The sequence below is a fragment of the Cryptotermes secundus genome, unplaced genomic scaffold, assembly GCF_002891405.2.
Source record: "Cryptotermes secundus unplaced genomic scaffold, Csec_1.0 scaffold792, whole genome shotgun sequence".
NCBI classification, from domain to species: Eukaryota; Metazoa; Arthropoda; class Insecta; order Blattodea; family Kalotermitidae; genus Cryptotermes; species Cryptotermes secundus.
In genome coordinates, this window is record NW_019725425.1 from 203,322 (window position 1) to 222,295 (window position 18,974).

At 36.5% G+C, this 18,974-nt stretch overlaps 1 protein-coding gene across 17 annotated transcripts in view; it reads right to left on the reverse strand.

Moving 5' to 3' along the window:
• The window catches only part of LOC111863401 (plasma membrane calcium-transporting ATPase 3), a 400,552-nt gene that overhangs the window by 61,343 nt on the left and 320,235 nt on the right, over positions 1 to 18,974 (reverse strand). For all 17 annotated transcript variants that reach the window (XM_023849698.2, XM_023849697.2, XM_023849693.2 and 14 more), the window contains 4 exons: positions 17,822 to 18,086; positions 13,998 to 14,177; positions 5,694 to 5,888; positions 3,973 to 4,179 (listed from right to left, as the gene is read on the reverse strand). In XM_023849698.2, coding sequence (XP_023705466.1) covers positions 3,973 to 4,179; positions 5,694 to 5,888; positions 13,998 to 14,177; positions 17,822 to 18,086 — 847 coding nt within the window. The remainder of the gene's footprint in view (positions 1 to 3,972; positions 4,180 to 5,693; positions 5,889 to 13,997; positions 14,178 to 17,821; positions 18,087 to 18,974) is intronic.

The following is an 18,974-nucleotide window of genomic DNA, read 5'->3' on the forward strand; positions in this document are numbered from 1 at the left end:
GTTCGTCCGATAAAAGTTAATAATATACAATTGGGTATAAAATCTAAAGTCTTTACAACTACAGTGGCTGTTCCAATACATTAAAATATTTATAACTGGTTTGTTAAAACTCTACTGGGATTCGTAAACCAAGAAGGTTCGTGTTGTCCCTCTTATAATTCTTTTTTTGATGGTGGCCAAATGTGTGCCGCCTTGTCATTCTCGAGAAGAGGGTTCTGCAGATATATTATGGGTATGTTGTATTATTTCAGCAATCCTATTACGTTTTATAAAAACTTTTCTTATTTTGGTCTACCTTTGATATTGTCCTGTATCTGTTTGTGGCACGCTGTGTTGCTTTTACTGTTCTTGGGTGTGTTATATTCCTTGTGTCTATGACGTCAGTGTGGGCGTGTACCGACGTTGTATTATGAGGTTGAACATGTTATACATCCATATATATCGCTTTAATAAGCTCAAATAATTGATGGAAGAATAAAAACACAAAAAGGAAAGTGATAACCAGTATACCATGTTTGACTTTGTCAAAAATTAAACAAACCCTCTTTATTTGATTAAATCCTTATGTGACTCAGTAATTATACCTCTATTAAGAAATGTTAATTTTACAAAATTTGAATCTATATTAAAATATGTATTATATTTTGGAGTGGGGACAGTAAATGACAATGATGAAGTATTTAAAATACAGAAAAAAGATCTAAGACTTATTAAAGGGAGTTAAAAACAGTGTGTCTTGTAGAAGTTTGTTTGGTGACTTTAAGATTTTAACTGTAACTTCATTATATATATTAGAGATCTTGTGCTCTATAAAAAAAATAAGATCTGACTCAATATACCGATATTCATAAGTGTAACACAAAAGGGGAAGAGTATTTGTAGGTTCAATTACGAAACACTGCTTGTTGTAAAAAAAGTGTAACATGAGAATAAAAATACATAACTTACCCTTCAAATTAAAAATAACAGAAGATGGTAAGGTTTTTAAAAAGAAATTTAAAAAGTTATTTAGTACAAAACTTTTTCTATTCTCTACAAGAGGTTTTTAGTAACAACGATAGATGGTAGTTTGGTAATTTGAGTTAGTTTCAATATGATACGGAAGTATCTTGTAGATTTTAATATTAGTAATGTTATAGGAATGCCTACTGCCCTACTCTGTATTTTTTTTCTTACAGGAACGAGATCAAGGATAACAGAGTATTTTGTGCCGGGAAAGAAGGATCTGGTCTTGAGGCATACAGCGGTGTCGTGTTTTAAACAATTATATTAGTTCTATTATTAGAATCATCACTGTATTATCTTAGTATATTATTATATCATTATATTATTTTATTATTATTATTTGTCTTTATTACTGTAAAGTATTTTACTTTTCCTATATCATGCATAATGATCCATGGATATGAAGTAAATAAATAAATAAATAAATATATAAGTATATAGATGGTCTTTGGACTGCTAACTTCACTAAATGTGTGATGCTTTGTTTTACATGGCTGACTTGTGTTTTTGCTGGTTTAAGTATATTTATTGCTTCATAGTGAATTGCTGGGAGTAGTCATCCATGGTTGGTAAGCTATAGCAAGGGGTTATTGATTAAAAAGGGACTGTATTGTACATTGTCTTGTATATTGTTTTGTACATTTTTAAAAGTTGTTGACATGTAGTGTTAGTAGATAATATAGGGTTCTGACAATGGTGTATAACACACAGAGATACTGGGTTTTCGGACTTTGTCCACCATCTGGATTCTAAATAACTAGGAGAAAACACAATGTTTCAAAAACTGGATCTATTTTCATCCTCAGGTGAGGGAAGACACCTACTCTGTTGGGTCCCTTTTTGGAGGAGCGTCAACTATTGAAAGGCGTCTTTACAGAGAAGGCTTTGGGGATGATGTCCTGAGATTTGCATCTCCTAAGGAAAGTTATATGATTGAGGGTTTTAGCTAACTGAATTTTCAAGCGTTCTAATTTTCTAAAGGAAGGGTATATACCGGGTCCATACAAGTTGTACAAGCAGATACTATAGGGTTCTGATGATGGGGTATAACACACATAGATACTGGGTTTTCGGACTTTGTCCAGTGGCCGGATTCTAAATAACTAAGAAAAAACACAACGTTTCGGAAACTGGATCTGTTTCCGTCCTCAGGTGAGGGAAGACACCTACTCTGTTGGGTCCCTGGGTCCAGTGATTTAGGCTAGCTCTTTCTAAGGGACCCAACAGAGTAGGTGTCTTCCCTCACCTGAGGATGGAAACAGATCTAGTTTCTGACACATTGTGTTTTTTCTTAGTTATTTAGAATCCGGACAATGGACAAAGTCCAAAAACCCAGTATCTCTATGTAGTGTTAGGTTGTTTTCAACTGACTTGTCCAATTTTCCTTGTATAACATATGGATGTTACAGAAATTATCAATTTTATCAATTATCAGCAGTCATTTCTTAACAAAAAATATCTTGTAGGATAAAGTAATTTCAGTTACATCTTAATATATTGTATAGTTTTAAGGACTTATTTATAAAGTAATTTCGTACATGATTAGGTTTGCTGCAGATTAATTTGTCCTGGAAATATGTTTCTTTTAATTTACTGTATTTCTAGATATCTTATCAGGGTAGTATACCATACTCTGATTGGTTCCACATTCTGCTTACTACAATCTTTGTTCCTGGGGTATATATAAGTACCACTGGTAAAGGCTTATTGATGGTCAATGGAAATCATTTCCTTCACATCTTAATTTTTCATCCCCTTTCTTTCTTGCTTTCTTTCCTTTATTCCAATTTGCAACTAAATCTCTTTCCATCATTTCTCCATTAAAATAAATTTTTATTCTTCACATGTGACAGTTTCAGACATAGGATTGATACTTCTGATTTAACAAATTCTTATGATGTTATTAACGACGATATTTTGCTAGAAAAATTAGAGCATTATGGGATAAGAGGGCAAATTAATGTCTGGCTAAAATCATATCTAACACTGAGGGCACTATATGTGGAATTAATTTCTAAGGGCAACAGAGAGTGTATGAATCATTCTAATTAAAAAATAAGGAATGTAAAGGTAGGGATTCCACAAGGGTCAACCTTGGGCCCATTTTTGTTTTTGATTTACATAAATGACCTACCCCTCCATATAACTAATGGGGAAGTGGTGCTATTTGCAGATGATACCAGTATACTGGTAACAGAAAAGAACAAAAATATTCTTCAAGACAAAATAGATAAGGTAATGAAGCAATCTGAATCTTGGTTTTCAATGAATAATATGGTTATAAATAATGAGAAGACTACAGCAATGTATTTCCATATGAATAAACTACAAGATAGCATTGAGCCAGTAATTACCTTTAAAAATATAATAATTAATTATACAGCACAGTTTACGTTTCTTGGTATTAATTTAACCCACAAATTAAAATGGAACATTCATATTCAGTCGGTCTGTACAAAGCTCAGTAAGGTGTGTTACATTATTAAAGCTTTGAAAGGCGAAGTAAGCCCATATGTCCTTAGGAATGTGTACTTTGCTAAATTCCAATCTCAAATGAGTTATGGTTTGATATTTTGGGGGGGAGAAAGTGAAAGTAAAAAAATTNGACATTTCCTATTACATAAATATTTTCCAGGTACAATTCTTTCCCATTTGTGACAGGAACGTTCCATTTCATACACATTTCAAAAAGCACATTTTAATGTAAAGCAAAATTGCTGTATATGAATGGACAACAATAAATATTCAAGTAGAATATTATTTATACTACTGTTTTATATTTCCATGTCTGGGATGGATATTATTCACTGGAGGTAATTTTGGTACTGCTGTTACTCTACATTTTCAGGATCAGACAGATTTTTTGAGGTAAACAAGTTTCATTTAATCCAGATTTCATACATATGCTGGCTCTGAAACAGTTATGTGAATAAAATAATTACGGTGACACAGAACAAGTTTCTATACCTTGAGGGGACTATCCCGCACAGCACATGCACCGATGAAGGCAACAATTACAGCTACCACATTAACAGTAAGCTGGAACTGCAGGAACTTGGCTATGCTGTCATAGACATTGCGACCCCACATCACAGCTTTCACAATACTGCTAAAATTGTCATCTGTTAGAATGATGTCCGAGGCCTCCTTAGCCACGTCTGTGCCCGCAATTCCCTGTAAAGTGATTGCATTCATATCACTACAGAACTCTTGATAATCCTGGGTATAAAACTGAAATATTTTACTGACTTGAAAATAAGTTGAAATAAGTTGACATTACTGGATTATTAAATCTAACCTAAATTTATCATATCATCAACATGCATGGCATAACTATTCCTACTGTGTAGCTAAATTTATGTTTAATGCTGACTGAAAAGGCAAAAGTACATCTGAGTTTTCACCTCATTTCAGTTATAACACTGTGAATTTTTTAAAATTCAATGAACACTAATTCGTTTTAATGGATCAAATACTACATATGGGCAATTGCTGGAGATTCTCTGACATGAAAATTTCCTTCACTGGACAATATCATTACTTCACCTAAGGTAAATGACTAAAAAAAGAGCATTGTGGGCTAGTGAGAATAAGCAACAACATTAGAATATGTGAAGCAAAGGTAAACATAAAATGATGCGATTTGCTAGGGTAGTCTTGAGGTGAAATTTGCTATTGTGCTTGTAGACTGTTGGTGTGCTTTGCTGTTGCTCTTTTATAAACATCCTTCTATATATAAATGTTTCACTGTGCTGCTATTTTGAGTTTGCTGTTTTAAAAGAAGCAGCTGTGTTGCGTTTTGACATTTATATTCTGTTTGCTGTGGTATTTAGTAGTTCCTGTGAATGGTAGGTGGTAAAATTGTCCTTGTATTTTAATTAAATATGCACCATGCCACGGAAACATANGAAAAGAGCTCCTGCTAGCCATTGGACAGAAGGTTGGATGGGCCCTCAAGCTGATCTGGATGATATGGACACAAGAAAAATCTCTTGTCCCTGCTGGAATCGAACTCTAATTCCTCAGCTTTCCAACCCATAGCCCATTGTTATAATGACTGAGCTATTCTAGCTCCTGCACTTGAAGTGTAAGCACTCCCCTCAGTACTTTAATTATTATAATTTAATGACTAATGATTAAGATTCATGAAATAATCTTTGTCACAAAACCTTGAGAATCAATTTTACAAATGATTTTGTATGGCTACAAACTACAGTCCCTTATTCTGAAGAAGGAACATATAATGCAAGTATTGCACAGTATCTGAAAACAGAGAATTGAGGAGAATATCTGAACTTACAGAAAGAGAAAGTATGGAGTATATATATCACATAATGATGAACTACCATGATCTATATGAGTACAGCTCACCAAGCACTATCATGACTGTAATTGTTAGACATGTAGATAAAATGTGACAACAAAAAATCTACTCAGAAATTTGAAGCAGAAACCTTTTAAGAGACCACATGAAGACAGAAAAGACTGGACAGTAATACCAAATTGCATCTCAGGTAAGCAGGTTGTAAGAATGTGAACTGGTCCAGAACTGTGTATTCAGTAGTAGGGGTTGAGTCTTTGCTTTCCACTAATAAAAGATCACTATATTTTACAAGTAATCATCAAAGAATTTAACAGCATTAAAGTTCACCAAACACAACTGCTATTTCATTTGTTGCATTACTTACCATAGCAAATCCAACATCGGCCTTCTTCAGGGCTGGCCCATCATTGGTCCCATCTCCAGTAACAGCAACCACTTCACGATTTTCACTAACTTTACTGTCTATAATGCCCTTCACCAAAGTATATTTATCTGTTGGAGAGGACCTAGCTAACACACGCAGTTTGGGCCATACTCTGTCCAGTAAATGCTGTTGAACCTACGTGCACAACACACAGCCATACAGTTACAAACACAAATAAAAAAATTCTCTGATTGTAGAACTATAACAGTATAAATCTGTGTGTGGCCACCTTGTTGACACCCTTTCTGTGATGTAAACACCTTAAATGACAACAGTTACTTTATCAGTCACTGGGAATCAAGCAATGAAAATTATGATGCGGGATCTGATACTGTAAATTGATACATATGCATTAGTGTTGTGGAGAAATTTGCTGCCTCCATCTTCAGGGTAGAAGATAGAGGCTGCAGGTACCATAGAAATGTTGGTGTCTATCTACCAAATCTAGTGGTGTCACATCCCAAAGACAATAATTTTAAAATTCACATCCATGAGAACCTCAACTCTCATACAAGATATGAGAACACAATGCTGTCATTAGGAAGCAGGAAGGAACAAGCTTTTTGAATAAAATTTCTACAACTGATGAGGAAAGGCTACTTCATATCACGGGCTACCTACCTCATATAAGTGAACCACATTTGGTCTCAGTTTTCCTACATATAAAAATCTGTATGCAAAATTCTTATTTTATACCTATGCTTAGTATTTTATCAATTTCAGTCTTCTTTCGAGTTTAGTATACCAAAGGAACTGGAACTTCATTCTTGCTTTTACAACGAATGTTCAAATTTTAACTGAAATTTATTTTTCAAAAACCTTTCACAGGTGAAACAGAATGTTGCTTCAAACTGTTGTCATGACAGTGACTGTGCATACAACCAAGTAGGTTAAGAAAGGAGAAGCATGTGAGCACATGACAAGGAAGTCTGCTAATCACAGTTCTTCAGTATTCTAATAAAAAGATTATTCAAGACACATGAACCAACCACAAACCATGATATTGTCGCGTGTTTCCTAGGTAAAGCAACAAGAAATATGTGAGGATTCTTGGATTTGAACGGATATTTATTGGGCGATCACTCTTTACACCCACAAATGCAATTATTCACACTTGTAACGTCTTTGGACGTTTCTTCTTCAGTGTTACCACACTCTTGCACTGCTATTCTGAGTGAAGTGTCTGCTGCTCAGAGCTCAACTGTCCTTAGCTGTCGTTGGATACAAAGTGCTAAAGTAAGGGAAGAACTCTGCTGGTCTCTTGCTGAATACGAACTGTTGCATCTTACACTCAGATTGAATATGGAACACCTTGTCGAAGGGTTAATTCTGCCCACTGTTATGCAAACGATGCTTCAAACAATTCATTGCTTGGATATTGCTAGCTGTTGTATAGCAATGGATGCGTTTTGATTCCTAGCCATTGTCATGGGAACATAGCTTGTTGCCTAGTAAATCAACCCTAATCTCCTCAACGCTTCCAGCTTTCTAGCAGCATGACATGTTGCTCCCTCCTAAAGGCTGTTCATCCCGAACAGCCTAACAGTGTTTCCCTTTCCTTCGTTTTTTTTTTGTGTTCATTTTATGAGAGCTACATCCACCCCTTCCTTCAAGGGTGCTTGTCCCGAGCAGCACTTCATGTTCTCATCATCGTCCACAATTTTTCCTTTCTCTTTCTCATTCTCCACTTGCTGGGGAGGCAGGTGCTTCTACATTACCGTCTCCTCCTCTGTTTGCTGCTTCTGTTTACGTTTTGGCGGGGGTCGACTCCTCCACAAAGTGCAATTGTTGTTTTGTCGCTCCTGAAGGCGCTGATACCCCCACAGCGATGAGTTTCTCGCTTTCCGCAACCCGCCGAACATCGCGGTTGCTCCCTTTACGAATTCCAGCTTTAGGGTCTTCTTGAGAGTCTTGTAGACCGACCCTCTTCTTCCCAGAGGTGACAGCTATCTTGAGCTCCACCTGGGCATCTGTTCTTTCAGGGCTTGTCGTACCACATTGTCACTGGCAAGAATTTTCCCGACAGCGTTTTCCTTGCACTGTCCCACTTTCGCACGGCGGGTCGTACCTCTGTGGGTGATGGCCAATCTCTTCTGGGATCCACACTTTTCCCATGTTGTCTCCCTGCAGGCGACGGCCAATTTCTTTCGGCAACCGTCCCTGCCCTGAGTCCGTTCCTTCAGGTTTCCTCGTCGCTCTGTAGCAAACTTCCAGTTCCTACATTTCTTCTTCGGTCCTCCGACCGGCATATTTTCGGAGTCTTCTTTAGGAACCTCGTATTGTTGTGCGCCTCATGTTTCGTGTCCACTGAGGTCGGCTCTTCTTCTTCCATATGTGCCTCAGTTGTTTCTTTCAGCTTCGATTTCTTCCCGTGCCGTTTTCTGTCCGCTTCCATTCTCGTCTTGCATGGCTTTGTTCTTGAGGCCATCTCTTCTCACCGGGCTTTCCTTTCATCTCAGTCTGCCTTCCTACTGGCATCCATTTTGGCTATCATTCGTTGCATCATCCGTTCCGGGTCGGCTCTCATTTTCTCTCGTCAGCCTTCCTGTCTTCTCACATGGCCAGCAGGAGCTCCATTATCTGCTGTGACTCCATTGTTTTGGTGTGGTGTTGTACTTGCACTCTTGGGCCAATACTCTGTTCCAGAATCCAAGCCAATCCCGCTTCTGACACCAGTTGTCACATGTTTCCTATGTAATGTGACAAGAAATTTGTGTGGGTTCTCGGATTGGAACAAACATTTATTGTACAATCACTCTTTACACTCACAAGTACAGTTAATCACACTTATCACATCTTTGGAGGTTTCTTCTTCATGGTTATACACTCTTGCACTGCTAATCTCGGTGAAGTGTCTTCTGCTCTGCTCTGGTCTGCTCAGAGCACAACGGTCCTTAGCGCTGTTGGATATGAACTCACTGACTCACTCTGCTGGTCTCTTGCCAAATACGAATTGTTGTATCTTGCACTAGGACTGCACAGGGAACACCTTATCAAAGGGTTATTTTCGCCCGCTGCTATGCAAACACTGCTTCAAACAATTCATTGCTTGGATATTGCTAGCTGTTGTATAGCAATGGAGGCATTCTGATCCCTAGCCGTTGTCGCAGCAACGTTATTCGTTGCCTAGGAAATCAACCCTGATTTCCTCAACCATTCTGGCTTTCTGGCGGCATGCCACAATATGAAAACATGTGAACTCTACGAACTATCATCGGCAACGTTGACACCATAACCTATGGCAAAGTGACAGGCAGTAAAACAATATGAAATACCATTTCTGGTTTAAAATTTGACATTTTAGCAATCATATTACATAATGGTCAAGTGCTCAAATGAGACTATGTCTTCTACACATCAATGAGCTGACTAAGCTGAAACTTCCACAATGTCCTAAGGCTTCAATTTGCATCTTTAAAGAGCAAATAAGGATTTGGGGGGGGGGGAAATCAGGTTGAATGATGTCATACACAAGTGAGCACTCAAAGGCAGACACATATTAAACATCATTACATATAACAAATTACATACCACTATAAAGCAATACACTCAGTATTAGCAGCTACAATTCACAACTCTAGCACTTGTAAACAGTAGTGTCAAATCTTGCAAAAAATGTTAAATTTTTGTAGACCATTATCTCATTATTGCAAGGTCAGATATAATTTAGAACTCCTCAATGTAGAGAACTGCAGTGACTAAAGAATTTATAAAATCATCACTTTGCAGGCCAAAGGACTGGTCAAGATGGTCCAACTGGCTGACCTACTAACTGATGCAGACTTGTTTTCTAATAATCTGTCAAAGGAAATCTGTTCCAGTCAGTTTTAGCAAGAAAGATGAATGAATTAAAGAATAGAATTACAGATGCCATCACAGACATACTACCTAACATGCCACAATGTGTGGAGAAAGATGCTAGTCACACCACAGCTGACAGCCACTTTGGAATATTGTGTTCTTGCCACTAAACCTTACTTAACTTTGCTACCTTACAGTGGTATGTAACTGATTGTATATATTGAAATTACATTTTCATTTATCTTGGAAGCTGTAAAGCTACTATGTACCAATTCCACATAACAATAACACATAGACTGATGATTTATTATACATTACATATATCAAGCAAGAATATTTAAGGTAATATGTACATTATTTCTACCTCAGAATGTTTAATGCTAAACAGGAATGCACAGATGCATCCTTCTTAATCCTGGAGAATTACGTGAACAGGCAGGGATCCTCTCAAAAAATACTGTGCTGCTTGGGGGTTAATTTCAGTCCTTCAGCTTTGTGGCAAACACACAATTTTTGAGAAGATCCCACCACTGTTCATATTTGGAAAGAGTGAATATGAGTAACTAGGTTCAAGTACACTACTGGACATAAAAACTAAAATGTACATGATAACCACAATCTCAACATAGCCTTCAGTATGATAACCTTAATAATCAACCCAGAATATCAGAAGCACAATACTTGCTATATCATTTGTCAGAAAACCTTAAATTTAAAGTTTACTACTTTAAATGAAGCCTGAGATGGACCAAGTGGTTTGCAGTTTCAGTAGCACAGTATTTCTTGTTGAGGCTGTTTTATCCCAGCAGGCAAGTGCAGCACATAAACAATACCACCTCAAACATCAAACAGAAGCTACTTTACCATATGTGATGGCTATACTCACCATTACAGTTCCATTTATATTTTTATTTCAATCTCATCATGAAATTATTGTAAAACAAGCTGCTTTTGGAGCAGTGAAATCAGCAACTTAAAAGTTCCACTCCCTCACAGCTTCTCACTTCCACATTGTTCAGTCTCTAATAAAGATATGCCACAACAAATGTTGCAGAACGAACAACTCCCTTCAATGCGTATTTTGAATCTATTTTGAGTAACTCTCCTAAATTAATTAACTATCTCGAAATCAATGGAGATGGCATCCAGCATTTTACTAATATATACAAAATCTCAGATTCATTTAAAATCAAACTAAGTAAAACAATGATGAAACAGATGCTGATAACTTGCTTTTGTAAGATCAGACATCCAGGTAACTTCGTATATATTCCCTTACAGCATAAATTTCAACTGTTTTAGTGAAAGCCAAATAACTCAGTATTCCAGGCAGTTACAAGATGTCAACCATGCAAAGAGTGTGACAGAAGTGACAACACATAATGGCAGCTTTGTAACTTCCATCCATCTACATTATTTTACTCTGCTTCATGATTGTCTTTCTTGTTTCAGTTCTTCTGGCTTACGATACTGTGCTTTGGTGAATAAATCACTTTTGTTTTTAAATCATCTACACATTGCACAAATCCAATGACTAACCATCTTCAAGTATCTTTTGAAAAGAGCCACTCTAATTTCAATTTTTCCTATTAGTACATTTTTTTAATTTGATTTTAATTCAGTATTTTGTTAAAAAGAAAAAACATTAGTTAAATAACAAACTAAAAGTCATAACGTATTTATACAATGCAGAAACTAATAAAAGTATATTATGGTTTGGATGCTAAATGAATTATTCCAGTCTTCTTCAAACACAGAAAATAATTTCTCACACATTTTGTAAAATACAAAAATCATAGAATTTCCTCTTACAAAATATCAACACCCACTGCACACTTTCTGCTATAAAGAAAGCTACATATTAGGTGCCCAGTTTTAACATTTAAATATTAATTTCAATTTTCCATATTACTGTCAACAAATGTTGAAATGTAATTGAATTAGAACAAAGTCCCATCTTACTACTGAAGGGTTATAATTCATGACTCATGTGCATGGAGGTTATATAAGTCTTTAATTTTATAATTCTTCCAGTAGCTATGTGTTCATGTGTCATCAAGCAAGTGAACACAGAATGATGCTACCAGAGCTTCCTGTTGGCAGAATGTTCTTCATAAGAACCCAGGACAATCTCAAACCACATAAATGCATAACAGTAAATTTTTGTCTCTCTACTCTCTTAAAACAAGTGTCAGTAATTAAATATAGTCCTTAACCTCAATGTGTTCTGTCCGATCATTATCACGAGACATTTTCTGTCATCTTGTAGCTGCAATCACGGCCACCACCACCACCATCACTACCATTTCTACCTTTAATCTTTCATAACCATGACATCTCTTCTATTCATCAACACCACCATCTTTCCCATTATCAATGAGTTCACGATCCACTTTCTCTTCATCAAATGACAAAAACCATCACAACTTTCATCCCACTCTCATAATCCTCCAATCTTCTTTTTCTCTGTGACAGTCATCACTGCTGTTGTCATCACCACCACCACCACCACCACGACCATGATGATGGACATCATCATCCATCACTACACCACAAACTTCATTCCTACAATTTACACTTTGAATCTGTTAAAACTACCTTATGTATCTGTATTCAATTCCTTCAAACAAAGTGATGTAGCTAAATTTCAAACTTTATATCAAGCATGAATTTCCTTTAATGCTGAACTGCTTACTCCATCTTGTTTTTCAAACTTGAACCCATAAAGTATGTTGAAAATTCATTTACTCAATTTATGTAAAATTTCTTCATTTCCATATATTAATTCCTTTAAGGGTTATGTAGTTTTAGCTTTTCATTATCTTTAAAGCAATCTAAAAGAACATCCTGGAATTTACTTCTTTCAACACTTCATAAAGTGCATCTACATTGTTTCTCATTCAAATAATCATACATTCTGATGTGCAACTTTAAGCATTATTTACTCCATCTTCAGTGAAGGGCATAGTTTTTCGTTTTAAAAATAAAAAGAGGAAAAAGGAGACTATGTACAGATTAAAAATGTTTCAATTGCAACTTCCAGTCTGTATACTGAATGCAAATTTAAACATAAAGACAATATAAACAGTTCTGAATTGTGTTGCTTCTCATCTTATTATGAACTCCTGAAGCTCTGGATACGGATCATGGGGGGGCTCTTGTGAACATGGTAATCAACTTATGGGTTCCAAATACATAGGAAATTTATTAACTGGTTAAGTATCTATTAGCATCTCAAGCAGGCCAATGCCCCAATGAGTTAGAGATACTCTTTGTCCCAATTTCTTTAAAATCTCTCTCACACACATCAATTAAATTTTCTTTCAGCACCAAGAACAATCTCGTGCACCTATTCGTGTGTCCTGCCATAGTTCACTTAATAACACACTACTCCATGTTACTCAGGTTTCCTTTTAGTCACCAGATTCATGGTATTATGGTGAAATGCCTTTCGCTTGAAAATCTGTCTTAGGATATAAATTAAAAATTTGAGCAACATCATCTCAGTTCACACTTTCTTGAAATATCCTCAGAGTGCCAAAGTTGGATGTCGCAACCAAACATCGAACATACAGAACATTATTCAGACTGCCAAATCGGAAGTTGGACCCTCAAATCTTGAAGAAATTCTGGCAGACTTGAAGAGGTGTATTTCCCACAAACATTTTAAGAATTACAGGTTTCATGCAACAATAAACGTTTTCTTCAGGGATATGGCAGATCTTCTTAAGAGCTCCTTTCACTATTAATATTTAAAATCCATTTCCAGGAGGAAAAGTTGTTTCAACATAGTGCAAGAACTATATCTTGTATCCTAATTTGGTTCCGTAAGAAAAAAAAAAGAGAAACAGCAATCACTCTTTGAACACCACAGTAAGAGAGAACTATTCTATAACCTTCTGCCACTGAAAGAACATTTTGCCACCAATCAATTTGCTTGGACTAAATTATCATGTGATCAAGGGCTGAAGAGAGTGTAGGAGCTCAGAGCAGCCTGCCTGGTGGCTAAATGCTTTACAAATATCTGCATCCAAGTGATGTCACCACTGTCACACAATCTAGCCTTGCAAAACTGCTCCACTTGCCTGCAATGTCAGTACCCAGCCTATGCATGTTGCAACTTCCAATAGCCTCCTGGCAGTTGTGCAGCTACTGTGCTACCACACTTTTTCCATCCCCAGCTATGACAAAACTCTTACTGGACATGGGCATTATCATTTTGGAGCAAAACTGCCTCTTGTTCTATAAATGCCATTAATTTACTGTCAAATATCATTTAGAAATGATCTTGAAAGAGCAAATATCATAATTTTGAATTCCCTGTGGACAGCAGTATTGGAGAATTCTGACAAAACATATTGAAAACATATTCTATATAAACCTCAAATCTTACACATTCTATATACTTTTTCTTATGAAAATGAAATGGTACAAAATACTTACTTCTCCATTGCTATCTCGTATTCTTCGGTTGAATTCTTTTCCTTCTAAAATAAGGAAATCATCTCCAGGTTTCAAAATTCCACATTTTGTGGCAATGGAACGTGCTGTGTTGATATTATCTCCAGTAACCATCCGCACAGTGATTCCAGCCCTCTGGCACTTTCTGATAGCTTCAGGAACCTGAAATATGAACACACACAAAAATGCCTATGCTGGCTCACAACTAAAACTCACATTCTATTACTGAAAATGGATACAAAAGTATTTCATATGAACCATGCTGAAAAGATTATGTAATCCACTTTTGGGTACATACTTACAGCTAACCACAAAGAAAATTTGTATCTGTCAATTTCAGGTAATAACCATCATCAGGCGTCTCTATTTGCTAAAACTGTTTCACTGTGCAGTATGTGCAACTTCACCTATTACATGCGAACGTGACATTTCATACATAGAATAAAAGTACCCTATTAAAAATCACTAAAATCATTATTACTCAATAGCTTGTACTCTTCTCTATGTATAATTAGAATGATGAATTAAAGAAGGATGAGATGGTCAGGGCATGTAGCATGAATGGGAGCTATGAGGAATATTGGTGGGAAAGCCAGAAGGAAAGAGACCACTGGGAAGACCAAGGCATAGGTGTGTGGACAATATTATAATGGATCTCAGAGATATAGGATGGGATGGTATGGATTGGATTGATCTGGCTCAGGAGAGGAACCAGTGGAGGGCTCTTGTGAACACAGTAATGAACCTTCGGGTTCCATAAAATGCTGGGAAGTTCCTGAGTAGCTGCAGAATTGGCGACTCCTCAAGAAGGGCTCAGTCCCATGAGTGAGTAAGGAGGTAATCCATAAAGCCTAATTAAAATTTCAATATTTTTGGTTGGGGGCTGCTGTCACTTTATCCAATTATCATTGTGTTTTGATTTGTTCTGCAGCAGAATGTGTGTTGTGTACATGTAGTTCCTACTCATGCTGGTGCAGTGTATGGACTTTTGACTGTGTTCTTCGCCCCGCCCGTTAGTAGCGTCATTTTCATTCCGTGTATATGGCTGAAACATGTAGTGAGGAAGGGAGGTAAGAAACGAGTAGCACTGTTGCAGAAGTTAATGCAACAGCATGCTTAAATACAATATTAAAGATCTACTTCTTTTATCACATTCACAATGAAAGAACCCATTCCACTTATCTGCTCCTTGCTAATTATGACACACTTACATGCATATAGCATAAATTTACACTTACAGCACAAACAGACAAACTCCGTAGCTTAAGTCGGCAAGCACACTATACAGACTGAGTGACTGCTGTTTGCCGGTGAAGTTACTGCCAACTTTTGTGGACAGAGGGTGACGCATGGTCAGCGCGACTTCCCACATCCATTAATTGAAATAGCTCCTCAATTATCCTCACAAGGCTGAGTAGACCCCATTCGAGATCTACTACTTCTCAGAAAATCTGGTAGTGCCAGGAATTGAACCCAGCACATCTGGATCTATAGCCAGAAACTCTGACCACTAGACCACAGAGGCGGTTGCACTTACAGCACAACTTTATTAAAGTAGTATTACTCCTCCAACATCACCCTCACTTTCAACAATTACTGTTGGAGGTAGGAGTCCTGAAGGAAGCAGTATCAGTAATGAGAAAAGTGAAAGCATGGAGGATCTATAAGAGCTATAGGTCAGAGCAAAGAGATGGGACAAATAGTGGAAGGATTTATAAGCTGGAGGTACAGGTATGCCCAGAGAATGAAGGACTGGCTGGGACTGAAAGCAGAGTATGCATGGGCATATAAAAAAGAACCTGATCCCCCCCCACAAAACATCATGATTCTCCCCTCTCTTCCCCCTCCATTTTTCTCTCAGTCGGCCCCAAGTGTGCAGAATGGTAATTTAAAATGTAACAAAACTGTTTCATTTTTTTGTGGGGGCACTTCTGGGTGAGTTACAAGGTAACATGAAGTGAAGAAGAATATACTGTTATTCCATGACCGACCGATCAACTGCCTGCCTGCCCTGTACTTCATATACAAAAACACATGACAAAGGAGTTTTATATTTTCCTATTCTAAAGCAGTCTTTTTCGTTTTTTAATCTTTATGCAAGTTAATTTGTTACTGGTGGTAGTGAGGGTGGTACTAAAAAGGATAGGAAATGGTTAAGCATACACTGTTCAGAATCCAAACTTCAATAGTAGCTTGTGGCAGCATTATAAGATGCTTTAATATTAAACATCATTGTAAGCTACATCCTTCACATTAAATTCTTCACAGTTTGCAAAACAAAACTGTACAGTCATCGTCGTCATCAATAAATGACTGCGGTGACAATGATGATGACAACGATGGTGACAACAACAACAATAATCAAGCCAGCATAATTTTCCTCTAATCTAGAAGCCACCTCTAACAACAGAGCCAGAATTTAAAATAAAATATCTCAGGGGAGAACTTTGCTCATTTACATTAATAAAGGGAGAACTGAAACATCCACATCTCCGCCATTGTTAGGATATGGGGAGCAGACTGACCACAAGCTGGAAAAACAGAAGATTAATGGTGAGGAAATTGTTTTAATATGAAGGAGTAGGAGAGGAATGATAGGATGAACAAATAAGAGGGATGGTAAGGCAGAAAGAGAGAAAGAACGAAGGAAGTGATAAAATGGGATAAAGGAAAGAAAAAAAAAGAAATTACTCTGCCTACTCTGCCTGTCATCTTTGGTGGTTCATGCACTAGTAATAATGTAACAGGAGCAAATTACAAGTACGATCACAAAATTTCAGATGCCACGTCAACCTGACACCTGGAATTTATGCAGGCATCATCATCATCATCATCATCATCATCATTTCCGTAATAACTGTACTTTTATAATAATTACAACACAGCGACTGATCATGTAAACTATTTCTGTAGACAAATACCACCTTTAAAAGAAACGTGAATGCAGATAATAAATCTGAAGCTCCACAGAAATAAGTACAGATTTCAGCAAACTCTGTGAATGCCATTTCTAACATTGTGACCAAGATTAAATGTCAATATGGGCCTGTGAAGATGACATTGAGTGCCCAAGCCTTGTTGAATGTTTGTAATTCATCTGTGATAAGAAATGTATTCCAACTTTATATGAACATTCACTCATGAATGTTTGAGGTGCTACACATTAGCTGAAACATTCAACATAAAAAGTGTGAGAATATGTTAAATGCAGAAGGTAAATACATAATAAATGAGGACATGCAATGATAAACCTAAGTTCCACAATCTTGCAACAGGACAAAGTGTTAATCTTTTATACTAATTCCCCAGTCACATATTTACACAGACACTCATATAACAAAAAACATATTACATGACTCAAAAATATTCACTCACTTCAACAAATTAAAAAAAGAAGAAGTAAAATTATAGTGAAAACATTCATTCTATATGGTGAGAGACAACACAACACAACAGCCAGATACTCAGGGTAAAGTGCATATACAAGGCTTAAAAACATTAGGACATGGGATGATATTACTGTTAAAATTTTCATTTTGCTATTCATACTACTTTTGGTTTTCTTTTAATGGACTAAATGCCCACTAAATTACACATATAAAGTAATATCTCTCTCCCAGAGATCTTTAATTACTTCTGTACCCATATCAGAAGTAATGAACTAAGACTTATTTCAAGACAATATTGTATAATCTGGAATGAAGTGAAAAAGATTTGTACAACATTTGTTGGATTTTAAAATAATAAAGTCATACCAGGTGCAACTTGAACATAACACTCATGTTGATCACATGTATTATGCTCACCTCTGGCCTAACAGGGTCTTCAATTCCTACCAATCCGAGGCAGGTTAGATTGTTGACAGTATGTTCCTCATCATCCCAATTAGGTTCACTGTCAATGTGCACTTGATTAATTTCTGCTTTACCAGGCACAAAGTCCCGATAAGCAATTGAGATGGTACGGAGTCCATCACAGGCCATGGGTTCGATGACTTGACGGACCAGTCTATCTTGCATTTCCCGTGTAAATTTTTCCAGGTGACCATCCCGACCATAAATGAAAGCACACCTGTAAGAAATGACCCATTGTGAATGTTGATGGGTTAGACATATCAGCACAGGAAAGAATGCCAGGGCATGAAGCACTTAAAATGAATAATCAGTAATACACCCAGGCATGTGTGTAGAGGATTTCAGGTTTCCTTAAGAGAAGTGATGTTTGGTAGGTGGGAATACTTGTAGTTATAACAGGCAACACTTACATACTATTTTTCATATTAAAGATCAGAATAAATAATGAGGAACATTTTATGAATTCATTATAATGGCAAGCAAGTTTCCTGTTAATGTTGGCTAGCATAACAGAAGATGAATAAATGAAGAATAAGAACAGCATGGTATTAGTTACACAATGATGAATGTACATGCAGACCAACTACTTTAAGCCTTCATTTGAAAATCTTCCATTATTACCTACATATCTAGATCTCCATGTGCCCTCCCCCCCTACCAACCGTTCAGACTTTATCCAATTAAAGTTTACAAGATGTGATTCAAAATAATAACTTCCTCATACAAAATTATGAGCATAAATCTACCAACTGCACCTGGTATGTGATCTCATATTATGTAACCATAACAAGGGTCAATGCCTTTCTTGTAAATGTACTGATTGAACAGGCCAGGTCATCCAGGTACTCCTTAAAGCCAATATGTACTTACAGACAGCTGATTAAATTTATGCACTGGACGTATATGCATATAAGTATTTCAAGATGACAACAGTGTATCCTCTTGAAAAAAATCATCTGCCCTTTAAAACAGGCAGTCTTTTTAGACATATCAAATTTCCAATGACATTGCACAAGCTCTAAGGTTATGTTATATTTATTATATTTATTATATATTTTATTATTATTATATATTATATATATTATATATTATTATTATATATTTA